Below are 25,662 nucleotides of genomic sequence, written 5' to 3'. Positions count from 1 at the left end.
AAAAAAAAATAAAGCATTTGTTACGCTGCTTCCCATCAAGAGCCGTCATCAGAGCCCTGATACATGGTCTATATTCTATTCTTCACTAGTAAGTAGTGTTGAGCATTCCGATACCGCAAGTATCGGGTATCGGCCGATACTTGCTGTATCGGAATTCCGATACCGACTTCCGATATTTTTTTCAATATCGGAATTCGGCATCGGAATCGGAAGTTCAAAGTTGATTGACGGCCTGACGTCATCATGATGCGCGGTGTGTGCGCATCATGATGCGCCGTCATTTCGGGCCTTCCGGGGGTCTCTGCCGGGGGGCTGTGTGGACTGCCCGGGGTCGGTACCGGCCTGCCGGGGGGCTGTGCCGGCCTGCCGGTGGTCTGTGCACCCTGTGGGGGTCTGTACCGGCCTGCCGGGGGGCTGTACCGGCCTGCCGGGGGGCTGTGCCGGCCTGCCGGTGGTCTGTGCACCCTGTGGGGGTCTGTACCGGCCTGCCGGGGGGCTGTGCTGATGTCCGGGGGTCTGTGCAAGCATCGTCCGATGGGACTACAAGTCCCATCTGGCGATGCCTGCTACCATGACAGTGATTGACACATTAGCCAATGATGGGACAGTAGTAGTCCCATCATCCGGCTAATGTGTTAAATGTTAAAAAAAAAAAAAAAATACTACATACATACATACTACATGCTACATACATACTACATATATACTACATGCATGCTACATACATACTACATATATACTACATGCATGCTACATACATACTACATGATACATACATACTACATATATGCTACATATATGCTACATATATGCTACATATATGCTACATACATGCTACATACATGCTACATACATGCTACATGCATGCTACATACATGCTACATACATGCTACATACATGCTACATGCATGCTACATGCATGCTACATGCATGCTACATGCATGCTACATACATGCATGCTACATGCATGCTACATACATACTACATGCTACATACATACCACATACATACTACATACATACTACATGCTACATACATACTACATACATGCTACATACATACTACATACATGCATGCTACATACATACTACATGCATGCTACATGCATGCTACATACATACTACATGCCACATACATGCCACATACATACCACATACATACTACATACATGCTACATATATGCTACATATATGCTACATATATGCTACATATATACTACATATATACTACATATATGCTACATATATGCTACATACATGCTACATATATACTACATGCATGCTACATACATACTGCATGCTGCATGCATGCTACATACATACTACATACATGCTACATACATACCACATATATACTACATACATACAATACACTCATACAATACATACATAGACATACAGTACATATAACATAGAGTAACATACTTACCAATACTTGTCACATTGTTCCCCGAAGCCATTGTCTTTTCCGGAATAAATATTACCATAACAAACCACAAAAATACTCACCCACGATCCGAAGCAGTCCACGAGTGTGTCCCACGACGATCTTGGGTAGAGAACTGCAGCATCAGATGATGCTGCCGTTCTCTACGGGCTGCAGGAATCCAATGACGGAAGGTAGGTATCCTTCCGCACTGTATTCCTCCGCCACTTAAAAAAAAAAAAAAAAGTCCCTAGTCTCACTTTATGCCATTGCTGTGTGGGAATTTCCCACGCAGCAATGGCATAAAGTGAGACTAGGGACTTTTTTTTTTTTAAGTGGCGGAGGAATACAGTGCGGAAGGATACCTACCTTCCGTCATTGGATTCCTGCAGCCCGTAGAGAACGGCAGCATCATCTGATGCTGCAGTTCTCTACCCAAGATCGTCGTGGGACACTCGTGGACTGCTTCGGATCGTGGGTGAGTATTTTTGTGGTTTGTTATGTTAATATTTATTCCGGAAAAGACAATGGCTTCGGGGAACAATGTGACAAGTATTGGTAAGTATGTTACTCTATGTTATATGTATTGTATGAATGTATTGTATGTATGTAGTATATATGTGGTATGTATGTAGCATGTAGCATGTATGTAGTATGTAGCATGCATGTAGTATGTAGTATGTATGTAGCATGTAGTATGTATGTAGTATTTTTTTTTTTTTTTTTTTTTTTTTTTTTAACATTTAACACATTAGCCGGATGATGGGACTACTACTGTCCCATCATTGGCTAATGTGTCAATCACTGTCATGGTAGCAGGCATCGCCAGATGGGACTTGTAGTCCCATCGGACGATGCCTGCACAGACCCCCGGAGCCTGCACAGCCCCCCCGGCAGGCCGGCACAGACCACCGGAGCCTGCACAGACCCCCTGGCAGGCCGGCACAGCCCCCCGAAAGGCCCGTACAGACCCCAGAGAGGCTGTACAAGGCAAAAACAGGGTTTTTCTTATTCCGATACCGGAAGTCCCATAGACTTGAATGGGACTTCCGGTATCGGAATCGGCGATACCGATACTTTTTTTAAAGATCGGCCGATCCATTCCGATCCGATACTTTGAAGTATCGGACGGTATCGCTCAACTCTACTAGTAAGGTGAAATCTAAGCACAAAGATAAGGTCACATGGGCGGCAGGCAGAAGATCGTATAGTCTAGGACTAAGTTCACACAACCATATTTTCAGTCTAGGTGCTTAATGAGGGGAAAACTGACCAATCTTAATCAATTTGTCATTCAGATGACGTTTCTTTCACACGGACTGAGTCTGCATGAAAAAATAGCAGCACTCAGTAGTTTGTCCCATATTTCAGAAGAGTCTCACTCATTCAAGTCTATGGGTGCATAAAAAGATTGGGTCCCATACAGATCAGCAGTAGATCTGCCTTTACAGATCTATTGCATAGTTTCTGATCTAATAGTATGGGCACCACTCATGGGCTGTAAGCCAGACACTGTGCACTACACGTACCGGTGTGACTTGCGCCCTACACCAGCCTTATCAATGTACAATTCTAATAATGGATGACCACCCTCACCATGAATGGTAGTCGTGACTGGCCGTTTCATTGGTGCTTTGCACCCGTGCTGCCCCTGCCTTTATCAATGGGGGGCTGCAAATCTGTGAGTGCATCTTGTTTTCTGAACCAGGTTGGCATTACTGTCAGAATATAGGACATCTAATGTGTGACATGTTTGTCTTGCAGCCAGCTCTTCTTGGAAATCTTCCACCACCTTTTGATGAAGAAATTAAAGGAATTGCTGAAGCGTCTGATCTTCCACTAGGTATCTGTGAGCTGCACGATCAACCCAATAGATATCCTTCAGCAGCTCTGTTCTGAGCCTCATAGGAGTCCATCAGTTTTCATAGATACTGCAGTATTGTATTACATAGTACAAGAGATATTTGCTGGTCCAAGTCCATTAACCCCTTCACACCTGGGCTACTTTCCATTTTTTCTTTTTTTTTTTTTTTTCTTTTTTTTTTAATCTTCTTCTTCCAAGAGCCATAACTTTTGTATTTTTTCATCAATATGACCGTATAAGGGGCCTGTTTTTTTGTGGGGAGATTTGTACTTTTGAATGACACCATTTATTTTACTATATAGTGTACTAGAAAACAGGAAAAATCCAAGTGCGGTGAAATTGCTAAAGAAAAGTGCAATTCCCCAGTTAATAATTATTATTATTATTATTATTATTATTATTATTTATATATTATTTATTTTTTTTAAACTATGTTCACTACTGGTAAGATTGACCTGCTAATATGATTCTCCAGGTCAGTACAACCATGCAGATACTAAACGTGTATACACTGTGTTCCAAATTATTATGCAAATAAATATTTCTTCATATTTTCTCTAAATTACCGATATGAATTGCAGTCATTGTTATTTTCCAGTCATCTAATATTCTAGTATAATTGCAATGTTTTTGAACAAACTGCCTATGAAAACAGTATATTTTTAAAAATAAGAAACGCTCAAAATGCATGTTCCAAATTATTATGCACAGCAGAGTTTTCAACATTTTTATTTTGAACAAAAAAATGGTCAATTGTGAAATTATAAGCATTATCAGCTTATTACAAAATGAAATCAAACAGTTTTCAAGTCAAACCTTTATTCTAGGTGATGTTACATTTGCACATAGGACCCCTTGTTGGAAAGAAGCTTCTGAAATCTCGTCCATTGAATTTGTCAGTTTTTGGATGGTTTGTGCTTCAATTGTTTTGCATGTGGACAGAATACCCTCCCAGAGCTGTTGCTTAGATGTGAACTGCCTCCCGCCATCATAGACACTCCTTTTGATGATGCTCCAGAGGTTCTCAATGGGGTTGAGGTCAGGGGAAGATGGTGGCCACCAGGGCTGTGGAGTCGGAGTCGTGGAGTCTGAGTCGGAGCTCATTTTGGTGGAGTCGGTATAAAATGGAGCGACTCCGACTCCTAAAATATATAATAAATTGGGTACAGTAATTCAATGCAGGATGTGCTGAATATTTTTTCATAGGAGTTTGGGAAAGTTATGAAATGTCCTATAAATGGCTGTTCTATTCCTGATCTAAGGCTACATTCACACACAGCGTTTTTCCTGTGTTTTTTGAGGATACGTTTTTCAGCTGCAAAAGCTGATCATCTTTTTAAAAAACTGCATCACCTGAAAGGTTTTTGAGCTCATAGATAATGTTTTCAATAGCAGAGCAGATTTCTAATCTGCTTTTATCTATCCATTTATCCATATCTGTCTATCCATATCGTATCTGTACCAAAAAGAATGAAAACCGGGTAGTACACCAATATATATTCTGTTCTATCTAAATATCTTGATTATTGGATCATAAAAATGATTAAATGTCTGAGGTTCACATTGTACTACAATAAATTTTTCACTTAAATATAAGCAATATGTGTGGGAGTCGGAGTCGTGGAGTCGGAGTTGGAGTCGGTGTAAGGGAAATTGAGGAGTCTGAGTCGCAGGTTTGGCTTACCGACTCCACAGCCCTGGTGGCCACACCATAAGTTTGCCCTCTTTTATGCCCATAGCAGCCAGAGATGCAGATGTGTTATTTGCAGCATGAGACTGTGCATTATCATGCACGAAAATTATCTTGCTGCGGAAAGCACGGTTCTTCCTCTTGAACCATGGCAGGAAGTGCTGTTTTAGAAACTCCACATAGATTATGGAGTTCATCTTTACCCCTTCAGGGATCCTAAAGGGGCCGACAATCTCTCTCCCCATGATTCCAGCCCAAAACATTACTCCACCTCCTCCTTGTTGGCGCCTTAGCCGTGTTTTCATGGGGTGTCCATCAACCAGCCATCCTCCACTCCATCCATCTGGACCATCAAGCGTTGCACGGCACTCATCGGTGAACAAAACAGTTTAGAAGTCAGTCTTCATGTATCGTTTGGCCCACTGGAGCCGTTTCTGCTTGTGTGCAGTGGATAGAGGTGGTCGACAGGATGGCTTACTCACAGCTGCAAACCTCTGAAGGACCCTGCATCTTGTTGTTCGGGGGACGTTGGAAGCACCAGCAGCTTCAAAAACTTGTCTGCTGCTATGACAAGGCATTTTTGCAGCTGCTCTTTTAACCTGACGCAATTGCCTGTTTGAAAGAGTCCTCAATTTTTCCTTATCCGCACGCACACGTGTGTGCTGGGAATCAGCTACATACTTCTTGATTGTGCGATGATCACGATGAAGTGTCTTGGCAATGTTGATTGCAGTCATGCCTTGACTTAAATACTCCACAATTTGTTGCTTCTCAGCAGCCGACACATCATTTTTCTTTCCCATTTTGGCAAAAAATGTAGGCTGCTTAATAATGTGGAACAGCCTTCTTAAGTAGTCATGCCTTTTACTTTTGACGCCATTTTCCAAGACCTGTAACAGTTTCATTTTTTGGTTGATGGTGCTGGAGTGAGGGATCCTTTTTTTTTTTTTTTTTTTTTTTTTTTGCGCCCTGACGTTTTTACTCGTACAATTTTAGGGTAGTTACTATGTTTTGATTAACGCTTATTGGATTGCGATTTTGCACAAGTCAAAAAACGTACCGTATATACTCGTGTATAAGCCAAGATTTTCAGCACATTTTTTTGTGCTGAAAATGCTCCCTCGGCTTATATACGAGGCATTGTGCAGGAACCAGCGGGGCAGGGGGAGCCGTGGCTGGGACATCATACTCTCCTTCCTGTGCCATCGCTGAACGTCCTCTGTATCCTCCATTGTCCCGAGTCTGGCAGCTTCCTCCTGCATTGAGCGGTCACGTGGTACCGCTCATTAAGGTCATGAATATGGACGCCACACCTATGGGAGTGGAGTTGCGTCCATATTTATGACCTTAACGAGCGGTACCACGTGACCGCTCAATGCAAGAAGAAGCTGTCAGCTCTGGGACAACGGAGGATACAGGGGACGTTCAGCGATGGCACAGGAGGGTGAGTATGACAGAGCAGGACGGGGGTGCACTGAAGAGGATGGGGGAGGACAGGGAGCTGAGCCACACATAGAAGGATGGGACGGGGGAGCTGACCCATGCATACTGGGAGGGGGGAGAGCCACACATACTAGGACAGGGATGAGGGGACAATTCATACCCGGCTTATACTCGAGTCAATAAGCTTATCCAGTTTTCCGTGGCAAAATTAGGGTGCTTCGGCTTATACTCGATTATATACGGTAATTCTGGCTTTTCAGTTTTTTTTTTCTTGTTGCGCTGTTTAACAATCAGATTTATTTGTTTTATGTTTTGATACATCAGAAATTTCTGAACGTAGCAATACCAAATATGTACCTTTTCATTTTATTTTCAATGGGGTAAAAGGAGGATGATTTGAACTTGTGTTAATTTTTTTTTCATATTTTTAAAAACTTTTATTTTACTTTTTACTCCACTTAAGAGACTTGAAGCTACAATCGCCTGATCGCTTGTGCTATACATACCTTAGCAACCCATTGGCACTCCACGATCAAATGACAGGGGCACTGATGAGCGGGAGGAATGACACGCTATTGGCCAGCACGTGTTAAATCATGCTGTCAGTGATTGACAGCGGGATTTAACTGGTTATCGGCCACGGATTAAGCGCTGCTCCACCCACGGCTGTTGAAGGCACATGATGGCTGATTAGCTGTCATGTGTCCTGGATAGATGTGGGCTCAGCGTGTGAGCCAACATCAAAGGCAGGGACATGACATATCATGTAAATATACATCGTAAAGGGGGCTAAAAAAAATACATAAGATATGAAAAATGTTAGTCACCACAAGCTATTTCACCAGTTTACAAGTAAAGAAAGAAATAAAAAAAAAAAAAAACATTCGGGAAAGTATGTCTCCCATCCAAATTTGTAGCATCTTAATATATTGCAGTCATCGTATTATGTAGCACTGTGTACTGACAATTGCTCATCTTGCCTTTTTACCCAGCTAATTCTTCTCTTCAATTAGGTTTATGACATCACGTGATTAAAAACTGACTAGTTGAATCCTTCTAGGCTCTAGGTAGAAACAGGAAGTCTCTGTTCCCTGCATTTATCATTCCCCTCTTCACCTCCTGACCCAGCTGCTACCTCCTCTCACCTGCCAGGGATTTTTGCAGTGACTTATGACTCATACAGGAAAATAGAGCTTAGAAGGATTCAGGGAGTCCTTTGTAATTACGTAATGCCATAGACCTAATGGAAAAGAGAAGAATTTGCTGTATAGAAAGGCAAAATGAGCAATTGTAAGTACACAGTGCTTTATAATAACTGCAATATATTAAGAGGATAAAAACTTTCATAACAGGAGGAGGTGGGGTGCTTCTTCTTTAAATGTCTGATTTGTCAAAGTGCGAAATCATTTAACCCCCTATAGTAAACACTGTAAAGCAACAACAATGTAAACGCCAAGTTCTTCCCAACTGAGGAGCTGAAAGTCTCGTAGAATCAGTTAATGTTCCTTATTTTTATAGTTTCTCACCCATTTCTTTGTTTTATTCTAGTTGTTAAATATTAGTCTTCGTCATGATTACATCCTTTTTTTTTCCGTAATAGGAGAAGTTATGTTATTCAACATCTTCTATGAAGTGTTCACAGTGTGCACATCGGTGGTGGCAGAGGATACTTCCGGTAATTTGCACCTCTTGCATCTTTTACAGCTCGCGTCACTGATTGTTGACTATTTTGTTTTAATATCTGTCTATTTAATGTGCAGGAAAATTAATACATGCCAGAAATCTGGATTTCGGATTATTCCTTGGGTGAGTGCTCTTATTTTTTGGTAATGTTAAATGATTGTTTTTTTTCATTATTTTCCATTATGACTAATATATTCCACGTCGCTGTATACAGATTGTAATCTCTGACATAGAGTACCATTTATCTGCATATCGCTACATTGACTCCAATAGCTGGCTCATTTAGAAGAGACAAACTTTGGATTTATTTTTATTCCATTCCCAAACAATCCATATGTTCAGCTCTCATCTCAAGCATACCACATAACTGATGAGCCTTTCTAGATAGAAAGTACTATTGCGTTCTATGTCGGGTGCCAGTGTATGAAGCTGACTCAGGAGTTTGGCCCACCCCAACTTCTCATGTCACCACCGAGGCGGCCCGCCATTAGGTTGCCGCAGGCTGGACTTCATAGGACACCGTCTCTTTAACTATAAACAGTACTGCGATATTACAGTTTTTAAAACAAGCAATTAAAGAAACAGATTTAAATTCCTTGTGGTGTCTGGAAAATAAACTGAAATGTTTAACCCTTCACCACCAAGGGTGGTTTGCACGTTAACTCCCGGGGCCAATTTTTACTATTCTGACCACTGTCCCTTTATGAGGTAATAACTCTGGAACGCTTCCATGGATCTCGGTGATTCTGACATTGTTTTCTCGTGACATATTGTACTTCATGTTAGTGGTAAAATTTCATTCAAATAACTTGTGTTTATTTGTGAAAAAAACCCAGAAATTTGGTAAAAATTTTGAAAATTTCGCAATTTTCCAACTTTGAATTTTTATGCTCTTAAATCACAGAGATATGGCACACAAAAAACTTAAGTAACATTTCTCACATATTTACTTTACATCAGCACAATTTTGGAACCAAAATTTTTTTTTTGCTAGGAAGTTATAAGGGTTAAAAGTTGACCAGCGATTTCTTATTTTTTCAACACCATTTTATTTTTACGGACCACATCACATTTGAAGCCACTTTGAGGGGTCTATATGATAGAAAATACCCAAAAGTGACACCATTCTAAAAACTGCACCCCTTAAGGTGCTCAAAACCACATTCAAGAAGTTTATTAACCCTTCAGGTGCTTCACAGGAATTTTTTGAATACTTAAAAAAAAAAAAAAAAAAAAAAATGAACATTTAACTTTTTCACAAAAAAAATACTTCAGGTTCAATTTCTTTTTATTTTACCAAGGGTAACAGGAGAAATTGGACCCCAAAAGTTGTTGTCCAATTTTTCCTGAGTACGCTGATACCTCATATGTGGGAGAAAACTACTGTATGGGCACACGTCGGGGCTCGGAAGGGAAGGAGTGACGTTTTGGAATACAGACTTTGATGGAATGGTCTGCGGGTGTCATGTGCGTTTGGAGAGCCCCTGATGTACCTAAACTATTGAAACTCCCCACAAGTGACCACATTTTGGAAACTAGACCCCCCACGGAACTTATCTAGATGTGTGGTGAGCACTTTGAACCCCCAAGTGCTTCACAGAAGTTTATAACGCCCGGGCGTGAAAATAAAAAATCATTTTTTTTCCACAAAAATGATATTTTTGCCCCCAATTTTTTATTTTCCTAAGGGCAACAGGAGAAATTGGACCCCAAATGTTGTTTTGCAATTTGTCCTGAGTAGGCTGATACCCCATATGTGGGGGTAAAACACTGTTTGGGTGCATGGCAGAGCTTGGAAGGGAAGGAGCACCATTTGACTTTTTCAACGCAGAATTGGCTGGAATTGAGATCAGACGCCATGTTGCGTTTGGAGAGCATCTGATATGCCCAAACAGTGGAGACCCCCCAATTCTAACTCCAACCCTAATCCCAGCACACCCCTAACCCTAATCTCAGCCCTAACCTTAACCCTAGGCCTAATGGGAAAATGGAAATAAATACATTTTTAAAATTTTATTTTTCCCTAACTAAGGGGGTGATAACGGGGGGTTTGATTTACTATTTATGGCGGGTTTTATGTTTGGCAGCTGTCACACGCTAAAAGACGCTTTTTATTGTAAAAATAGTTTTTGCATCACCACATATTGAGAGCTATAATTTTTCCATATTTTGACCCACCGAGTCATGTGAGGTCTTATTTTTTGCGGGACGAGTTGACGTTTTTATTGGTACCATTTTCGGGCACGTGACATGTTTTGATCGCTTTTTATTCCGATTTTTGGGTCGCAGAATGAACAAAAACCAGCGTTTCATGAATTTCTTTTGGGGGGTGCGTTTACACCGTTCCGTGTGCGGTAAAATTGATAAAGCCCTTTACTCTGTCGCCTAATTCGGGGACACAGAACCGTGGGTGTTATGCTGCTGTCCACTAGGAGGCGACACTATGCATAATCTGAAAAAGATTAACTTTGGCTCCTCCTCTGCAGTATACACCCCTGGACGGCGTCAGCCTTCTCCAGTTTTTGCTTAGTGTCGCAAGGAGGCACACCTTTTTTCTTCCGTTTTTTTTCCTTTTTTCGTCCGGAAATACAGATGAAGAAAAGTGGGTCTCCAGCGATACTCTTGGCATGGCTCCCTCCTCGGTCCCCTATTAGGGGTACCCGGTTGAGGTCGAGGTGGCTATTCCCCATGTCGCTCCCTCGGGTCCTGGTTCGAGGTCGAGACCCCCCTCCTTCCCCAACCCCTTTAAGGGGTCTGGGTTGAGGCGAGGATGAAGACCCCCTGACGGTGACAGACGCACCCTCCCTAATCCCCCGCAGGGAGCATTAGGTTGAGACGCCTCAGGTAGGGTCGGAGATCAGGCAGCATTCCGCAGCTTCCAGGGACCCCAGGCCGGCTGAAGGATCCTGTTGGGGCCGGGGGAGAGTGCGGACTGGATGGCACAGCAGAGACAAGGCTTTTCTGCGTCCCTGTCTCTGCAACAGCAGCGGCTCCATAGCGCTTCAGAGGCCCCCCATACAGAAACCGCTACCCCCACCGCTATCCAGTCGACCATTCTGGGGGGGTCTGGTACAAATCCGCTCCCCCCCCCCCGAACTACCGCGCCGCTCTGGAGCCCTCCTGGGCATCAGGCCTCTAATTTAGACGCCGCCTTTTCCCCGCCCCCCGGATGACCAAAATGACACGCTGGAGTGTCATAGAAGGGGCGGATTGAGGCAGAAAGGGTGTGTTTTTACACAGCCCAGCGTGCCCTTTTCAGCTCTCCGCCCCCTCCTCCCTCTCCTCAGAGTCCCGGTGGCCATTTTTTCTGGATGAGATCCAGGAGAGGAGCATCACAGCGGTCTCCGGGGGGCACAGAACTGGGATCTGTCGGCGCTGGACCTAGGGGCACACCGGTGGGGTAAGCTCACAGCTGGGTTCTCATTACTCAGCTGTGAATCTATACTTCCTATAAGGCTCTCTGTGGGTTCCCTCTGCGTAGCCACCCCTGTACGATCCCTTATAGCCAGCCTCTGTGCACTATGCCGGGCTCAAGGAAGAGAACCAGGCAGGAATGTTTCTATGCATTCTGCACAGCCTGCAAAGCCACGCTCCCTAGTGGCAGCACGTATCCGCACTGCCGGGACTGCATCCAGAACTCTGGGTCAGAACCCCAGGGAGTCCCTACTGACGCTTCAGTGTCACAGGCCACGCCGGAATGGGCAACTCAGATGTCTCAGTCTATGACACAGTCCATAGACAACCTAACTGCTACATTACTGCAAGCTCTGCAGAGTCGGGCCCCGGCTATGGACGGTACACAGCAAACGGACAGCTTGTCTCAGGAACATGCTGCTTCCGACTCTCACAGACGTAAGCGGACCCACAGGTCTCGATCACCTGAGTCGCACTATAGCACAAGGTCGTCCCCCTCCAGGGAGAGACAGCGTCAATCCAGGTCTCCTGGGCAGTCCCCTGCCACAGACAGACAGTGCAATTTACCACAGGGATCCCCCACCACAGAAGACCCCCGCCCCAGGTCGCCCTCCAGGGATCACCTTAGCGAGGCACAGGATTCGGAGGGCATCTGTGACTCCGACTCAGATAACGAAACGGTCAGGTCCGTGGTACCTTCTCTCCCCTAGCAATACAGCGCTAGTTGAGGACATAATTTCTGCCATTCATCGGGTGCTAAAAATTCCAGGGTCGGCCCCGGAAGTCCCAGAACATAGGATTTGCTTCGAAAGTGTTCAGAAACCACCTAAGGTCTTCCCTAATCACCATGAGTTTGAGAAAATACTTACCAAACAGTTTGCGCAGCCTGAGAAAAAATTCGCTAATCGCGAATATTTGGAAGCGAAGTACCCCTTCCCACAGAAAGACACCAAACAATGGACAGATCCACCTGAAGTGGACCCTCCGGTTTCTAGGCTAGCAGCGCAGACTTTACTCTATCTGCCGGATAGCTCAACCCTCAGGGACACAGCAGACCGGCAAGTAGAACGTATGGCTCGTTCTATTTTCGAAGCGGCAGGCGCCTCTCTGGGCCCTGCGTTTGCTTCAGTTTGGGCAGCCAAGGCCATCCTGGCTTGGGCCAAAAAACAACAGGAGGGTCTTCAGGCTTCAAATCCTGAGCTCTCGGACCAAGCGGTCCAGATAGCAGTGGTAGCAGACTATGTGATTCATGCAGCCCTGGATTCCGCCAGAGGTGTAGCGGGAATAGCATCAAACGCCATCACGATCCGACGCATCCTCTGGCTGCGAGAATGGAAAGCGGATGCGGCATCAAAGAAGTCCCTCACGCGACTTCCGTATTTTACTGGAAGACTTTTCGACGAAAAGTTGGACACCGTGATAGCCAATGCCACTGGGGGTAAGAGTACCTCTCTCCCTCAACTAAAACCGAAACGCACGTTTAAACGAAGAAACCAGACGCGATTCCGATCCTTTCGGAATTCCTCGGGCTGGTCCGTTTCGCGCCCAGTGCAAAACCGTAACCGTTCTCCACGCAGGGACAACCCACGGACGCAGCAGCGACCGGACAGGGCTTGGCAGTCGAAAGCAGGCCAAGCGAAACCCAAGGGAGGAAAACCTCAGAACTTCGCTTCATCATGACTAGCGACCTCCGGAAGACACCCCACCAGTAGGCGGCCGACTTTTACTCTTTCAGCAAGTCTGGCTGCCTATTACAGAAGACAGGTGGGTCAGGGAAATAGTGTCTTCCGGATACAAGATAGAGTTCACTTCCGTTCCACCGAACCGGTTCTTCCTTTCTATTCCTCCAACACCACCAGAAAAGGCTCGTGCTTTCCACCAAGCGGTTTCCTCTCTCCTTCAATCAGGAGTTGTGGTGCCTGTTCCCGCGAACGAGAGATTCCGAGGATTCTACTCAAATTTGTTCGTAGTCCCCCAAGAAAGGAGGTGGTGTCCGACCCATACTGGACCTAAAACAGCTCAACAATTACGTACGGGTCCGTCATTTCCGCATGGAGTCCCTCCGGTCCATCATTGCATCCATGGACCAGGGAGAATACCTCGCCTCCATAGACATACAGGATGCGTATCTCCACATACCAATTGCTCCCGCCCACCAAAGGTTTCTCAGGTTCGCGGTCAACCAAAACCACTACCAGTTTGTCGCCCTTCCGTTCGGACTCGCCACGGCTCCAAGAACGTTCACCAAAGTCATGGCGGCCACCATGGACGTCCTGCACTCAAGAGGCATCCTAGTCGTCCCGTACCTGGACGACCTCCTCATCAAGTCTCCCACTTTCAAAGACTGCGAGGTCAGTGTCTCAATCACACTAGACACTCTGAGTCGCCTGGGGTGGCTAGTCAACCTACAGAAATCGTCGACTATCCCAACTCGGACTCTAACATTCCTGGGAATGGTATTCGACACTGCCAGGGGCCTGGTGCTCCTTCCCAAGGACAAGACACTGGCCATCCGTCTGGGAGTTCGCACACTCCTTCGCAGTCCTCCTCGATCTCTCCGGTTTGCCATGAGAGTCCTCAGCCGGATGGCAGCAGCAATAGAGGCAATGCCATTTGCCCAGTTTCACCTCAGGGTCCTTCAACTAGCCATACTCAGATCTTGGGACAGGAACCCCTTCTACCTCGACAGGGAGTTCAGGTTGACGTCATCAACCAGGAGGTCCCTGCATTGGTGGCTCAAACCAACCTCGCTTACACGAGGGAAGCCATTCCTCTCAGGACAATGGAAGATCCTGACTACCGATGCAAGCCTGACAGGCTGGGGGGCGGTGCACCTACATCACAGGGCACAGGGCAAGTGGTCACCGAGGGAAGTGACATTGCCCATCAATGTTCTGGAAATCAGGGCCATCCTCTTGGCACTGAGAGCCTTTCATCATTTGCTTGCAGCCTCGCACATTCGGATACAGTCGGACAATGCCACGGCTGTGGCATACGTGAACCACCAAGGCGGGACCCGCAGCGCCCAGGCGATGAGAGAAGTGGCTCATATCCTCCGCTGGGCGGAAGACACGAGGTCGGTACTTTCTGCGGTACACATTCCGGGTGTAGAAAACTGGGAAGCCGACTTCCTCAGCAGGCAAGGAATGGACTCGGGGGAGTGGTCTCTCCACCCCGAGATTTTTTACCAGATCTGTTAACGCTGGGGAACCCCGGAGGTGGACCTAATGGCATCCCATCTCAATACCAAGGTCCCCAATTTCATGGCCAGGACACACGACCCGCGGTCGCTCGGAGCGGATGCCCTGGTCCAGGACTGGTCCCAGTTCCGACTCCTGTACATTTTTCCACCCCTCCCCCTAATCGCCAGGGTCGTGAGGAAGATCAAGCAAGAGGGAGTTCCGACCATCCTCATCGCGCCAGACTGGCCCAGACGTACATGGTACGCCGACATCGTCCAACTTACGGCAGACGCCCCCTGGCGTCTACCCGACCGTCATGACCTTCTGTCTCAAGGTCCGTTCTTCCACCAGAATTCAGGGGCTCTCAATTTGACGGCATGGCCCTTGAAACCTGGATTCTAACCCAGGCAGGTTTTTCACCGGCTGTCATTGCAACTATGATCAGGGCAAGGAAGCCTGCCTCCGCCAAGCTCTATTATCGTACCTGGAGAGCTTTCTTTTCTTGGTGCGAATCTCATGGACAAGTCCCACTCCCTTATTCCCTCCCGAAGGTACTAGGTTTTCTTCAATCGGGCCTAGATGCCAAGCTATCCTTAAGTTCGCTTAAGAGTCAGGTGTTGGCGCTTTCAGTCCTTTTTCAAAAGCGCATTGCTATTAAACCGCAAGTAAGGACTTTCATCCAGGGAGTTTCCCCGATTGGTTCCTCCCTACAAACGTCTGCTGGATACGTGGGACCTCAATCTGGTCCTGACAGCACTGCAAGCTCCACCCTTCGAACCTCTTAGAGGAGTTCCACTTTCCATTCTGTCTCAAAGTGGTTTTTCTAGTGGCGATCACCTCGTTACGCAGAGTGTCGGAATTGTCAGCACTTTCATGCAGACGGCCTTTCCTAGCCTTTCACCAGGACAAGGTGTTTCTCCGCACGGTACCATCCTTCCTTCCGAAGGTTGTGTCCAACTTTCACCTTAATGAGGAGATTTCACTGCCTTCCCTTTGCCCGGTCCCGGTTCATAGAGTGGAGAAGGCTCTGCATACGCTTGACCTCGTCAGAGCATTGCGGATTTACCTGTCCAGGACTGCACCTTTCCGGAAATCTGATTCCCTCTTCATTCTTCCGGAAGGTAGTCGCAAGGGGTTGCCGGCTTCCAAGGCTACCCTTGCCAGGTGGATCTAGTCCACCATACATGAGGCCAACCGACTTAACAGTTCCCCTCTTCCGGCCGGTATCACGGCACACTCTACACGGGCAGTAGGGGCCTCCTGGGCCATTCGGCATCAGGCTTCGGCACAACAAGTGTGTAAGGCGGCCACTTGGACTAGCCTACACACGTTTACGAAACACTACAGTGTTCATACCCAGTCCTCAGCGGATGCGAGCCTGGGTAGACTGGTTCTGCAGGCGGCAGTACCCCAAGTCTAGGGAACTGTCAACACAATATTCGTCCACTGCTTCCCACCCAGGGACTGCTTTGGGACGTCCCACGTTTCTGTGTCCCCCAATTAGGCGACAGAGTAAAGGAGATTTTTGTGTACTCACCGTAAAATCTTTCTCTTAGCCTTTAATTGGGGGACACAGCTCCCACCCTGTTGCCCTTACGGGCCATTGTTTACTGTTGAGTTCTCATATTGTTCTTTGAGCTCGTACATAGTAGCCTTCTTACAGGCATGGTTATGTTATTTGGTTACGTTCCTCCTTATGCTTTGGCACAAAACTGGAGAAGGCTGACTCCGTCCAGGGGTGTATACTGCAGAGGAGGAGCCAAAGTTAATCTTTTTCAGATTATGCATAGTGTCGCCTCCTAGTGGACAGCAGCATAACACCCACGGTTCTGTGTCCCCCAATTAAAGGCTAAGAGAAAGAGATTTTACGGTGAGTACACAAAAATCTCCTTTTCTCGTTCGCCTTATTGGGGGACACAGAGACCATGGGTGTACGCTGCTGCCACTAGGAGGCTGACACTATGCACAAAAAAATGGTTAGCTCCTCCTCCGCAGTGTACACCCCAGCGACCGGCAGGAAATTCCTCAGTTTAGCTTAGTGTCAGTAGGAGGTGGACACGGGTCTTTAATTAGACCCATATCTACCTCGATGTGCGTCGTTCCTTTTCAGGTTTCCGGAGGGATACAGTGTGAATGGTCACTACTGTACTCCCACAAGAGACTGAGTACGGCGTGTACTGCCACCCCGTATCCTCATAGCTCTCAGTGGCGGGACCACAGCTTAGCACAGGTGCGTGCCAGCGATCAGGAGAGTCCTCGCCCCCCGCCTTCCACCCACTCACCTACCAGAGCCTGTCGGTCGGATGAGGCGCGGATACCACAAAGACGCAGACAGCGTGGGATATATCAGGTACCTTTATTGCAAACGGAGGTGAGTATGCAGTCCAAGACGCGGCCCCCTGGCGGTTTTAGGATTCTTGGGAGCGGTCGCCGAGGGAGTACTGTGGAGTCTCTGCGCCGCCCGTGCCTCCCGGCGGCCGCCGCATTCGTACGGGCCCCAGCTGTTGCGCGGGCCTTGTTCTATGCCTCTCCACCTCCTTCTTTCTTCGGCGTTCGGCAGGGGATCCAGGTGATAGGTAGGGAGGTGGCCGCGGCGACGCTGCGAGACCTCTGCGCCGCCCCGCGCTGACAGGCGGCCGTCGCCATTAATTTAGTCCCCGGCTTCATTTCGGGCCTTCTCTGACGTCGCGGCCACGCCCCCCGCTCTCTCTCTCTCATAGGCGGGCTTCTCTCCCGCCCGTTCTAGGACCACCCACCGCCTCTCAGAGCCTGCGGTGGGCAGCGGGCGGTACCCTCTTTGCCTCAGCAGCTAGCTCCGCCCATCTTCTTCGTTTGAAGGCGCGCGTTTATCCTGGTTCCCTCAGGCTGCCGCCATTTTATCAGCCTGTCAGCCGGACACAGAGGGATTCCACGTTCTCCTCTGCTGGGGCCCTGCATCTTCAGACGAGCCGTGTATCAGCACCGTTGGGGACACCGCATCGTGAGTAGCTCTGCAACTGCAGACTGACACCCTTCTCTGCCTTCTGTCCCCCAACCTTCCAGCATTTCCGCAGGTTTCTTCTTTTCTCCTTCATTATCCTAACTCTAAGGCTGAGCGTGGCCGTCCGCCTGCCCCCACCCCTCTGCCTGGACTGCAGCAATCCCATTCAGCATGACTCCGTCCAGGAGCCGCCTATTGCGCCACGTGAAAGCGAACCCCCCATTCCTGGTTGGGCCGCGTCTCTTTCACAATCTGTGGCAGGCCTCACCAGGGTGTCTCGGTCCATAGTAGCCGTCCTTGATAAGTTGCCCCTGGACACTTCTGTAGGGTCCAGCAGGTCACATGAAGCTCCATCTGAGCCAGCCAGCAAAAGCCGCAAAAGGCCCAGACAGGATCTCCGGCCGGGATCCCCTCCTGGCCTCACATCCCCACATAGTCCTTCCCAGCAGTCGCCCTCCCGGGCCTCCTGACCCGAGTCAGGTGAAGCGTTCTCGGATGTGTCATCCGAAGGGATCTTAGAGCTGGACGCGGACATGAAGGTTACTGTAGAGAACCTCATTGCTGCGATTAACCACACCTTCGAAATCTCAGACTCCCCTGCGAAATCCTCAGAACAGAAGGTTTAGTTCAGATGGGCAGAAACACCTTCCAGGATCTTCGCCTCCCACTCTGAGTTTGGCAAGATCCTTACCAGGGAAAGAGAAAATCCAACCAGGAGCCTTCAAAGAGGGAAGCGCCTCGGCGTGCTGTACCCGTTTGCCAAGGAGCTCACCAACAACTGGTCTGCTTCCCCCTCGGTAGACGCACCCGTGTCCAGACTGTCTAACAGCACGGTCCTCCCGATTTCAGGTGTGGCGTCACTAAAGGATTCGAATGATAGGATTATAGAATCCTTAGCAAAGCATACAAAGCGGCTGCAGCGGTGCTAAGCCCAGCCTTCGCTTCCTCTTGGGTAGCGAAGGCCATAACCACTTGGGCAGAGGATCTCTGCAAGGGCATCCTAGGTAAGGCCCAACCAGAGCAATTGGCCGAACTGGCCAACCAGATCTCCCATGCAGGGGATTATCTGCTCTCTGCCTCCTTGGATGCCGCGTCTTGCGCAGTTCAGGCGTCAAGCAGCGTTGTGGCAATCCGACGTACAATTTGGCTCAAGGCTTGGCAGGCGGATTTGAATTCAAATAAGTCTCTTACCAATCTGCCTTTTCAGGGAGCGCGTCTCTTCGGATCCCAGATGGATCAGATTATTAAGGACGCCACTGGAGGCACGAGTTCCCTCCTCCCTCAGTCCAAGCCTCGCAGACCTCCGCTAAAACGTCAGTTTCGGCCCTTCCGGACATTCCACCGTTTCAATACGGCAGACAACTTCACTTCCGGAGTGATCGTGCCCGTCCCCGAGTCAGAACGGTTCACAGGGTTTTACTCAAACCTGTTAGTGGTACCAAAAAAAAAAAAAGGTACAGTTCGCCCCATCTTGGACCTTAAGTTACTCAACAAGACAGTCCGACTGCGTCATTTCCGAATGGAGTCTCTGGTCGGTAATCGCTTCCATGGAGACGCAGGAGTTCATGTGTTAAATAGACATTCAAGATGCCTATCTACATGTTCCCATATTCTCCGGCCAGCAGAAATTCCTGCGATTCGCCAGGAACATTACCAATTCGTTGCACTGCCGTTCGATCTCACCACCGCACCCAGAGTATTTACGAAGATCATGGCAGCGTTGATGGCCTTGTTGAGAATCAAAGGTCTCGTTCTTTTTCCGTACCTCGACGACATTCTGATCGAAGCTCCATCCTTTCATCAAGCTCGCCAAAATCTTACCATCGTCTTCGACACCCTGTCCATTTTCGGGTGGCTCATCAACAAAAGGAAGTCCTGCCTTTTTCCGACACAACGTCTTGTGTTTCTGGGTCTATTGTTCGGCACTCGTCTATCGAAGGTTTTCTCCCACAAGAAAAGATTTTCTCCCTGCAGCGGGATGTGCGAGCGCTGCATATCTTACGACTTCCATCTCTCCGGACAACCATGAAAGTCCTGGGAAAGATGGTGGCAGCGACAGAGGCGGTTCCCTTTGCCCAATTTCACTCCAGACCCCTCCAACACGCCATACTGTCTCGGTGGAACAGGTCTGTTCTTTCCCTGGACCGCCCATTTCGTCTTTCATACCGGGTCAAGCAGTCCCTCAATTGGTGGCTGATGTCTCGTCTCATCTCCCTAGGACGGTCATTCCTTCCCATTCACTGGCAGATTGTGACAACGGATGCCAGCCTCCTCGGCCGGGGGCAGTGTTCCGCAGTCACACTGTTCACGGTCGATGGTCGATTCAGGAGTCAGCTCTGTCGATCAACGTCCTCGAGATACGAGCGATTTATCTGTCTCTTGTTCACTGGGAGAGGCTTCTCAAGGGCCTGCCTATCCGGATTCAGACAGACAATGCCACAGCGGTGGCATATGTCAACCGCCAGGGGGGGACACGGAGTGTCTCAGCCCTGGTAGAAGTGTCCAATATTCTTCATTGGGCAGAGCTTTCAGTCCCGGCAATATCCGCGGTGCACATTCCCGACGTGGACAACTGGGCCGCCGATTTTCTCAGCCGCGAGGGTCTCGTGGCGGGAGAGTGGTCCCTACGTCCGGAGGTATTTCTTCAGCTTTGCCGTCGTTGGGGAACCCCGGACGTAGACCTGCTAGCTTCTCGCCTCAACAGGAAAGTCCCACAGTTTGTATCCAGGGCTCGAGATCCTCTCGCAGTGGGCGCCAGCGCTCTGGCCATTCCTTGGTCGCAGTTCAAGCTCCCCCTACCTATTCCCTCCTCTGCCTCTTCTTCCCAGGCTGTTGAAGAAAATCAAGGCGGAAGGAATTCCAGTCACTCATCGCCCCGAATTGGCCCAGAAGGGCTTGGTTCACGGACATCGTCAACCTTCTCGCGGACGCCCCCTGGAAGCTTCCAGACAGGGTAGATCTGCTGTCTCAAGGTCCGATTTGCCACTCCTATTCTCGGCCACTCAATTTAACGGCGTGGCTGTTGAAACCGAGGTTTTGAAGCGATCAGGCTTTTCGGATCGAGTTATTCATACTATGATCCGGGCCAGAAAGCCATCGTCTTCCAAAATTTATTACCGTACCTGGAAGGCCTATTTCACTTGGTGCGAGTCCAACGACATTCCGCCCATGCATTTTTCGCTCCCTTCTGTCCTGGCGTTTCTTCAGGCAGGGCTTGATGCAGGCCTTGGCCCTCAGCTCTTTAAAAAGTCAAGTTTCGGCGCTCTCCATTTTATTTCAGAAGACGTTGACCTCCCGTCCTCAGGTCAAGACCTTCCTTCAAGGAGTGGCTCATACGGCTCCTCCGTGCCGAAGCTGCAACCTGGTCATCGGTTCACACATTTGTGAAATTCTACAAGGTCCACACCTATGCTCCGGCGGATGCCAGCCTAGGTAGAAGGATTCTGGAGGCAGCGGTGGTGAGTCCGCAGGCCTGATGGAAGTTTGCTTTCCCGCCCCAGGGACTGCTTTGGGACGTCCCATGGTCTCTGTGTCCCCCAATAAGGCGAACGAGAAAACAGGATTTTTGGGTTGCTTACCGTAAAATCTGTTTCTCGGAGCCTTCATTGGGGGACACAGCACCCTCCCATGTTCTGCAACTCCTGTTCTTATGTTTGTTGGTTATTTACAGTTGAGTTGTCTGTTCTGTTTTTCAATCTATTCTGTTACTTCTCCTACTGCTTTCTCACTAACTGAGGAATTTCCTGCCGGTCGGTGGGGTGTACACTGCGGAGGAGGAGCTAACCCTTTTTTTGTGCATAGTGTCAGCCTCCTAGTGGCAGCAGCGTACACCCATGGTCTCTGTGTCCCCCAATGAAGGCTGCGAGAAACAGATTTTACGGTAAGCAACCCAAAAATCCTGTTTTATTCTTCGGGTCAGTACGGTTACAGCGATACCTCATTTAGGTCTTTTTTTATGTTTTGGAGCTTTTATGCAATGAAAACAATTTTATATAAAAAATTCTTTTTGCATCGCTTTATTCTGTGAGCTATAACTTTTTTTTTTTATTTTTTCACTGATGATGCTGTATGGCGGCTCGTTTTTTGCGGGACAAGATGACGTTTTCAGCGGTACCATGGATATTTATATGCGTCTTTTTGATCGTGCGTTGTTGCACTTTTTGTTCGGCTGTATGATAATAAATCATTTATTTTTTGCTTCATTTTTTATTTTTTAAGGGGTTTGCTAAAGGGGTTAACTAATGGGACAGTTTTATAGGGCAGGTCGTTACGGATGCGGAGATACCAAATATGTGCACTTTTATTTTTATTTTTTTATTTCCAAAAAACGAATTTATTAGGGAATATTTTCTTTTTTTAATTTAGCGATTTTTTTTTTTTTTTTTTTTTTTTTTTTTTTTTTTTTTTTTTTTTTTTTTTTTTTACTTTATTAGGTTGTCCCAGGGGGGACATCACTGTCCTGTGACAGATCGCTGATCTGTCACATCACAGATCACTGTGATAGATCAGCGATCTGTCACAGGCATAGACGCAGACTTCCTCATGCCTGCGCTTTGCAGGCACTGAGGAAGTCGGCTCCCTGCAGGCCCCCGAAGGTCCTCGTCGCCATATTGGATCCGGGGACCTGTAGGGAAAGAGACCCCCGCAGCAGCGCTGCACATTGCGCATTGCGCTCAGGGAAGCACGGAGGGAGCCCCCTCCCTGCCGATGCTTCCCATTAACCCCCGGTACACCGCGATCGTGTTTGATCGCGGTGTGTAAGGGGTTAACGTGTCGGGGGCGGTCCGTGACCACCCCTGACACATTGTGCCGGGTGTCAGCTGTGATGATCAGCTGACACCCGGCCGGTACCACTGCACACCACGTGAGCGCCGCTGATCTCAGTAGACGTACTGTTCCGTCCTTGGGACTTAGGTCCCAGGTCACATGGACGGAATAGTACGTCCATTGTAGGAAAGGGGTTAAAATAAATAAAATTAAAATCTTCCACTTTTTTCCTTTTTTAAAAATAAAGAAAAACAAATAATAAACCTAGTCAGTATTGCCAAGTCTGCAAAAGTTTAATATATAAAATAATTGAAACTATACAGAAGATGCCTTTCAAGCAAAAAAAAGAATCAAAATGCCAGAATGTCCTTGTTTTCAATGGTATATGTCTCCACCACCCCCCCAAAACACAATAAAAGCTATGAATGTCTTATGTAACCCCAAACCGTTAATAATGTTAACTACAGCTCACAAAACCTATACAAATCTAGCTTTATTAACACAAAAAACTAAAAAAAAAAAAAAAACCAAGCCTTTATATAACTGCGTCAATGTAAAAATAAAAATGTACGATCTGAGAAAGTGGCGACACAAACCAAACGGTATTTATTCATCAGAGCAAACATCAGAACTTTTATCCACCAGTAAAAAAAAAGCAAAAAATCACATGTGTCTGGTATCGCTGTAATTGCGCAATACTATTCCACTTGTGTGGGCAGGATGTTAAGCCCCAGTGCTTATTGGGCTGTATGTATGTGGATCTCCCGCCGATCGGTCAGTTTGTGCCTTTCCATGGGCAGCGGGTTCAGTTCTGTGCACAATTAACTGTACTGTGCCTCCAGGATTTGTGAGTCGGCTCATGGCGTTATTTCTATTCACCATACATTCTCTATAATGTTTTACTTTTCTCATTCCTTGTTATTTAGGTGGGATGTGAAGAATAATTCGTGGATGGTCACTGAGCTGCTAAGACCTTTAGTTGTCAACGTGAATTTCCAACGAAACAACAAAACTGTTTTCTTGTCCACAAGCTTTGCTGGATATGTTGGAATGTTAACTGGACTGAAACCGGTAAGTAACTGTTACACTTATGTCTCCATGTATTTTTCTCAGTGTGATCTAGGAGGCAGATGTTTCTGCGTGTGTGTATGTGTATGCTGTGTGACTGTCCTCGCGACTGGTTTTCCTAATCAGGGGCCATAGGATACTGTGTATAATGCCATATCTTAATCAGGGACCATATACATTAGATGGCACACTGGGCGCAGCTGAACATTCAAGGGTTGTGGAAGGGTAGAGGAGAGAAGACCACTGCCAGAACATTTTATCCAGAGGATCAGATAGTCACTTTACACCTTTACCGCTGAGGCTGCTCCATACCTGACGGATGCCGGCTGTGTTATATATGTGATATCTGGTAACAGCAGTGTCTAGAGTGAGCTCTGATTGCTGCTGTTTATCCCCTTTTAAACGTCTGTTAGTCACTGATAATTGCTTTTAAGGCACACAATCAGAGTTGTGGACGTTCCGGCATCTGTTTCCCCACTCTTTTCTTGTCAACAATTGTGGTTTGCTAATGGCTGCCCTGACAGCTGGGAGCTTGTTTAAGGCCCTCATGGCGGCTATCCGTGTCCTGCACACTGGCTGGGCATAATGGTAGTTTCCTATAGAAGAATGGATCAAATGATCGCAGATTGAAGTAACCTTGGGAAACTCATAAATTAAATTTTTTCTTTTTTTTTTTTTCCTTAAAAATAGTGAAAATAAAGATGCCGCTCCTTTCCCTCATTCCCAGACCTAAAGCAAAATTGTGCTGTATATGTATAAAACAAATATTTAAAAGGGTTGTCTGGATTTAGTGTGCAGGTCTCTGCAGTCACTCTGTGACTTGTGAATCCTCACACTGCACACACTGTGAGGATTCTCCGGCATCATGAGTGGGTGGGCATGTGACCAAAAGTTTGCGATTTGCATGCGTACGGCCACATTCCGACTAGACTGCCTGGCCTCGCTTAATACACTTGCTTTATTGAGGCCATGCCCATCTAGTGAGCATGTGACTGCAGCCTTGTAGCCTAAAGCCAGATAACCCCTTTAGGTTTGGTATCAGAATCGTGGTGCCAGGTCATTTTCATTGCACTTGGAATTTTCTCCAGTCTTTCTGTACACTACATTTAATGTTAATAGTGCAATTCAAAACTGCAACTTTTCCTTCAAAAAAAGCAAGCCCTCATATAGCTAAAAAAGTTATTGCTTCTGGAAGAAGGGGAGCAAATAAGAGGAAACCGGCTGCTGTATGAAGAGGTTAGTGTAACAAGACAGAAACAGTATTTGCATCAGGGTACAATATTGAAACCCATGTATGTATCCCATGCCAGGTTGTTTTGTTTCAGTTTTTCTCAATGTGAATACTTTTCTGCCCAATGATGATAAAAGTATTCTCGGAGTAATACCTTTATTGCCTAACCAGAAAATAATATGGTTTTTCTCAAGTAACAGTTCTGGAACTTCAAAGACTGATAAGCATCTAGCATGACATATTAGATATGTCACTGGTGCCAAGTATTGCCTCGCTAATATCACTGCATTCTCTGCAGGGGGTACTCACTCTCACCATGAACGAGCGCTTTAGTCTTGATGGCGGCTATATTGGTAAGTTACTTTTTGCACCTACACGTGGCAGAGTGCCGACGCTGCACTCACATGTGATACAGCGTCCATCTCCCGAGATCTATGACATCTTCGGAGGTTGTGGCAATGCAATAAACTAGTATGTAATTGCAGCGCTGCCCCTGATGATGTCCTGTTCCTGGAGGGGCGATGGACGCTGCGCAGTGAGTGCAGCCCCAGCCTCCTGTTACTTCATGTTTGAGACTTCTTTCAAACAAAGTGTCACACAAAGTGAAATATGAAAATTACACATTTAGGGATTAGTTGGATTGGGAAAAGTGTAGCGCATTGTATAACAAAGCAAGTTACCAAAATGTTTAGGCTGTAAGGATAGATATTTAGAAAATACATTTAGGTGCCGGACCACCCCTTTAACCAGTGTCTACTGCATTGTGCTTCTGATCCCTGCACCTTCCTAATGGCTGCTCACATGTGCTATACCTGGTACACTTGCCTCACAGCTCTCCTGCCTCTCTTATCTTGACATTTTAGGCTCTTGTGACGATGACATCTTTGCACTCAGTTAGGCACACACTTATGTGCT

The 25,662-nt window shown here is 47.1% G+C and overlaps 1 protein-coding gene across 2 annotated transcripts in view; it reads left to right on the top strand.

Moving 5' to 3' along the window:
• Positions 1–25,662, top strand: part of ASAH1 (N-acylsphingosine amidohydrolase 1) — a 64,723-nt gene that overhangs the window by 11,381 nt on the left and 27,680 nt on the right. For both annotated transcript variants that reach the window (XM_073583654.1, XM_073583655.1), the window contains 5 exons: positions 3,190–3,268; positions 8,023–8,097; positions 8,183–8,228; positions 23,375–23,519; positions 25,046–25,100. In XM_073583654.1, coding sequence (XP_073439755.1) covers positions 3,190–3,268; positions 8,023–8,097; positions 8,183–8,228; positions 23,375–23,519; positions 25,046–25,100 — 400 coding nt within the window. The remainder of the gene's footprint in view (positions 1–3,189; positions 3,269–8,022; positions 8,098–8,182; positions 8,229–23,374; positions 23,520–25,045; positions 25,101–25,662) is intronic.

This window comes from Dendrobates tinctorius, unplaced genomic scaffold (genome assembly GCF_039654945.1).
Source record: "Dendrobates tinctorius isolate UK_male_01 unplaced genomic scaffold, ASM3965494v1 ptg000079l, whole genome shotgun sequence".
Classification (NCBI taxonomy): Eukaryota; Metazoa; Chordata; class Amphibia; order Anura; family Dendrobatidae; genus Dendrobates; species Dendrobates tinctorius.
The sequence above is the reverse complement of the archived record's forward strand: the minus strand, read 5'-3'. Positions and strand labels throughout refer to the sequence as shown.